Source organism: Brassica oleracea, chromosome C8, assembly GCF_000695525.1.
Source record: "Brassica oleracea var. oleracea cultivar TO1000 chromosome C8, BOL, whole genome shotgun sequence".
In the NCBI taxonomy this organism is placed as follows: Eukaryota; Viridiplantae; Streptophyta; class Magnoliopsida; order Brassicales; family Brassicaceae; genus Brassica; species Brassica oleracea.
In genome coordinates, this window is record NC_027755.1 from 14605656 (window position 1) to 14610738 (window position 5083).

A 5083-nucleotide genomic window follows, 5' to 3' on the forward strand; every position below is an offset into this window, starting at 1 on the left:
GAGACTCGGGGGAATACAATGCATCACTTATTTCAAATATTGTTCCCCCTGGCATTGAAAATTTCGCTCTTCCAGAGCCCATAATTATCTTTGCATTACCAGATATTGTACTTACGCTTCCAGCGTAATCTCTTATTTTGAGACTAGAGAAATATTTCTTATCTTTAATTATCGTGTGCGTTGACGTACTTTCTGCCAAACACAAATCTCCATCCATAGTCTCAAAGTTTGGCATTTTCTGAATATAAAACATATATTATTAAACATTAAACATGAAACATAACATTAAATCTTACAACAAAAGATATAGATACTATAATACAGTCTACTTATATCACATCGATTTATATCACTCATCGATACTCTCTGGCTCAACCAGAAAATCTGATATGTCGAGATGAGTATCATCGGTTTAAACCATGAAAGGATGGTGGCCCAGGTTCATCAGAGATGAAGTTTGTTTCACCTCTTCCTTTCTCTTTTCCCTTTTGGGATTCTCTATACAGATCGGCTAAATGTTTTGGTGTACGACAGTTACGTACCCAATGACCTTTTATGCCACATCTGTAGCAAACCTTTCCCGTTTGCCTGTTATCATCCTGGCCTTTTTCATTCCTTTCATTTTCGTGGAAGTCTTTATTATTTCTTTCATCATAGGGATGAAATCTTCTTTCTCGTCCTTTTCCACAACCATGATAACGGTTTCCACCACGTCCACGACCTCGTCCTCTTCTATAATCATAACTGGATGATGCAACATTCGCTTCTGGGAATGGAGCAGATCCAGTGGGACGAGCTTGATGGTTTAAAGTCACGAGTTGATTATTCTGCTCCGCTACAAGGAGGACTTGCATCAACTCCGAGTAACGGATATATCCATTCACCCGGTATTGTTGCTGCAGGATTACATTTTCAGGATGGAATGTGGAGAGAGTTTTCTCGATCATATCATAATCACTTATTTTCTCTCCACATAACATCATCCTCGAAGTAATTCCAAACATCGCAGAATTAAACTCACTAACACTTTTGTAATCCTGGAACCGGAGATTGATCCACTCGTGTTTAGCTTTCGGTAAGATTACATATTTCTGGTGATCGAACCTCTCTTTTAAAGATTTCCAGAGGTCACAAGGATCATCTTTCGTAATATATTCATCCTTTAAACCATCATGGATGTGGTGTCGTAAAAATATCATGGCTTTAGCCTTTTTCTCATCCGACACCGTTCTCGAACTATCAATGGTTTCCAAAAGCCCGTTTCCTCTCAGGTGCATTTTTGCACCCACTGCCCAGGTCATATAATTATTTCCCGTAATATCCAGGGCATTAATTTCGAGCTTTGTCAAATTCGACATGATAACTGTATTCATAGAATAATATTATAAATATAGTAAAAACGGGAATTTAAATGCATAATTTAAATGCATAATTTAAATGCAAAAATCAAAGGCATAAAATAAAAGCATAAACTTAAATTGCATAAATTTAAATTGCAGAAATTTAAATAGCATAAATAAAATCGAGACGCTCAGCCTACCACATGATCCAAGGAGTCATAAACTACCATATTGATCATTTTCAAAGTCCGAGGAGACATGGTCTACCATTTTGACTTTTACTTATTTCAAGGTCCGAGGAGATTTAGTCTACCATTTTTGACCTTTTATTTTTATTCACGGAGGCAAAGCCTACCACGTGTTTCTCTGATCGTGAAGGCATAGCCTACCATAACGATCAGTCGGGGAAGGTAGCGCCTATCATCCCGAAAAATAAACGGAGAAGGTCCAGCCTCTCACTCCGAAATAATAATAAAATTTAAATAAATTAAGTATATTGAAATACATAAATTTAAACATTACCTCGGCTGTTTTAAGAACTTTCGGATTGATAAGCCTCAGTTGGTCAGAGTATCGTGCTGATAACGTGTTAGAAATAAAGAGTTGAAGAGACTTTATAATAATATATTTGCTTTTGCTTTTTACTTTTGTATTTTAGTGGAGAGTTATGGAGAGTTACGAGAGAGGGAGAATATGACTTTCTTATTATTATTTTGTATGTGAGAGAATGCGTCAGAAGATAAAAGATGATCCCATCTATATTCTTTTACAGCAAGCACAAAGTACTATTTATAGGAGAAATGAGGTCGGTAAAATAAACCACTTGAAGAAAAGGACAAAATATTAAAGTGACATGTGCCATGCTGACTATGATATGTATACCTAGTGTCAGCACACGTGTTTCCAGATGTCAGATGGATAATCACATGCAACAAGAATTTGTTTGAAATACATTAACTGGATATTAATTTTCAGAAATACATTCAATTAAAGATATTTTAATATTTGAGTATATGGTTTGTTGATTATTGTTGATGATTTAGTATTTAGGAAGTGAAACTGGATTTATAAACTTATATAAATCATTATTAAACATTTATCGTATAAATGTAAATTTAAAAAGTAGTATCAAATTTGAAGTAAAATTAGAATTTTGCCCTATACAAAGAATCAACCACTACACATAGAAATGATCAGTTTGAGTTTTAGTAAGGGTGTTTTGAACAATGAAGCATAGTAAATGTTGCTGCTTCTTTAACAAGAAAATAAAAGATGACTTTATTGAAAATAAATTATGAATGAATTGTTTAGAGCGATCCAAATTTTTGGATCTTGATCTTGTATGTGTCCGGGCACAAAATAATTGAATGGAAAAGCTCATCGTTTGTACGATGTCACCTGTTTTGTTGGTAAGAGACACGTTCATAGTATAAAAATCATCAGCATATCTCACCGACCATAATCAGATCTTTTGTATCGAAAATACTTGTTTATTCTCCAATTTTTGTTAACATTTGATGCAAGTACCGTTTGTTTGATCAGTAAAGACACTTTCCACTGGAGGTGTACTTTCTATCTAATTTATGAAACTTCTATCCCCTGAATGCCTTTATACTCTTTGGCTATGAAATATCTTTTATTGGAAGGAGTCTCGTGACCAGACATTTGTGGCAGGATCATATTGTAGCTGTGTAGGTGTGGTCATTAACAAGGTAATTGAAACTAAAGATGTCATCACTTCCTTAGAACTAGTCATTACAATTGCTATAACTGTGGGTACGAAACTTTTTTTTATAGTTTTAAAACTTATTTGATGTGGTCAGAAAATTGGTTATAAAGCTGTTAGGTATCAGGTGGCTAGTATTGTATTTCATGGTTGGAGCATCGTCGACATTTGTAGACATTGTATGCAAGACAATTTGTGGTTAGTGAAGCGTGGTTAGTAGCAATTGTGGACAATTTCTTCTTATGAGGACGTCTTTTATAATTAGTCACCTGAATATCTGAAAAGCTTCAAAGGTCCACAAGATAGTATCTTTAATTTTGCAATCGTCAGAGAAAGAAGCAATACCTTTGTCGGTGTGAGCTCACGGCAAGCTCCAAGCTTAAGTCTCTTCAGGTTACGACATCAGGGAGATATAATGGCTAACGTGTCGTCGTTGATGCTCACGGATCTACAGTCGCCTTTGAATGAAAGCTTCAAGCGAATTAATAAAAGAGAGAAGTGATGGATGTCATCAGAGAGAGAGAGAGAGAGAGAGTACAAAGTAGGTCGAAATGTAAATGAAAGTTAAAAATTAACCTTCAATGTAATATTTTCGAGATCAAATGATGGGAGACACTCTTTCATGTGTTGCATTGTTTCAATACAATAAAGTCAGCATAGGATGTTCTTTCTTGTAAACGTACATTTCACAGTCTACCACCGCAGTAAACTTTGGCAACAATTCATGGGCCCACATCCACATCATGAGAAAACTCATGGGCCGTTGTGTATATAAAATAAAGACTCCCACAAAAACATCACCGGAGATTCTGACGGCGGCTTAGCACCGACGGCTACTGCAAAAGGATTGTTTATCTGTTTACTCGGGAAGAACATAACGTCTTTTGCGGTAGCTAAAAGCTAAGCTCTCGGTCAGCATACATACCCTGTTACATCACAAGTATTCGAATATCGAAATAATAAAATGGCAGCTCGTTCGCTCCCCGGTGCCGTTAAATCTCTTTTCTCCACCGCATTCGACAGTGTTTCTCGTTCCATTGTCTTAAGGTATTCTTTGGCTACATATAAAATATTACCGTGAAAATATTTTTGTTACGTACAAAAACTTAATTATCCTTATCCTCAAAAACCTCTCGACCACAAAAAAGAAAAACAGTAGCTCCGGCAGACAGCCGCCGCTTGAGCGCACGCCGTCGCCGGACGCATCCCCTTTCTGTCATCTCAGTCTTGCTTTGCTCCTCTGTCGCCTCCCTCCACTATCGTCTTGCTCTGGTTTCTGGTTCCGGGCATCTTCTTCGGTCAAGCCCTCTGCTCGCGAAGAGGTTCTAATCGGCGGCGATGTACTTATTCTGGAGTCTAGACGCGGTGGTTGGTTGTGGATTCGTCGGTGGAGCTCGGATTTTAGGGCTCGGGTTCAGATCGATTTCCAATTTTTGGATCTACCCGTTGGTCTCGTCATCCTGTCTCGGGCATAATGGACCGTTTCTCAGATGGTTAGCTGCAGCGCTTCTGTGGCTTCTGAAGAGACGACGGTGGGTGGCGGCGGTTGGTTTCACATACCTCTACGGCGTCGTGGTGGTGCACTCCTTCTCTGCTCAAGCCAGGTGAGCTATGTTGTTCTGTTGTCCTAATCCTTTAGTAGAGGATGGATTTGACCATCCCATAAGGCCCGAGGAATAGGAAGGCCTGGCCCGAATTAGGAAGAGCGACGGCTCGATCGGTCGGCTAGAGAGTCAGGTCTCTCGGCTTGACTCTTGAGTACTTTAGTTGATCATCATCGACTAAAGTACGTTCGGCTCAGCGGCTGCTCAGACGCCTACGGGCTTCTCGGCCCAGCAGAGGAGGCCCACCAAGATGGCGTAAATTAGGTCAAGGACGAGGCATCAGGACGTTTATATAAGGGAAAGGAGAGACGACGAGAAGAGGATCCGAAATCACTAACTAACACTTGGCGGCTAGATTAGGGTTTTCACCTTTGCTTCATCTCGCCGTTAGTTGTACTTTTCCGGTAGCTTAT

The 5083-nt window shown here is 38.8% G+C and overlaps 1 protein-coding gene across 1 annotated transcript in view; it reads right to left on the reverse strand.

Annotated features, from left to right (window-relative positions):
* Window positions 1–4628: 4628 nt before the first annotated feature.
* Window positions 4629–5083, reverse strand: part of LOC106308725 — a 6009-nt gene continuing 5554 nt past the window's right edge. Inside the window, exon 3 of the mRNA XM_013745853.1 lies at window positions 4629–4657. Within this exon, the coding sequence (XP_013601307.1) occupies window positions 4629–4657 (29 nt within the window). The remainder of the gene's footprint in view (window positions 4658–5083) is intronic.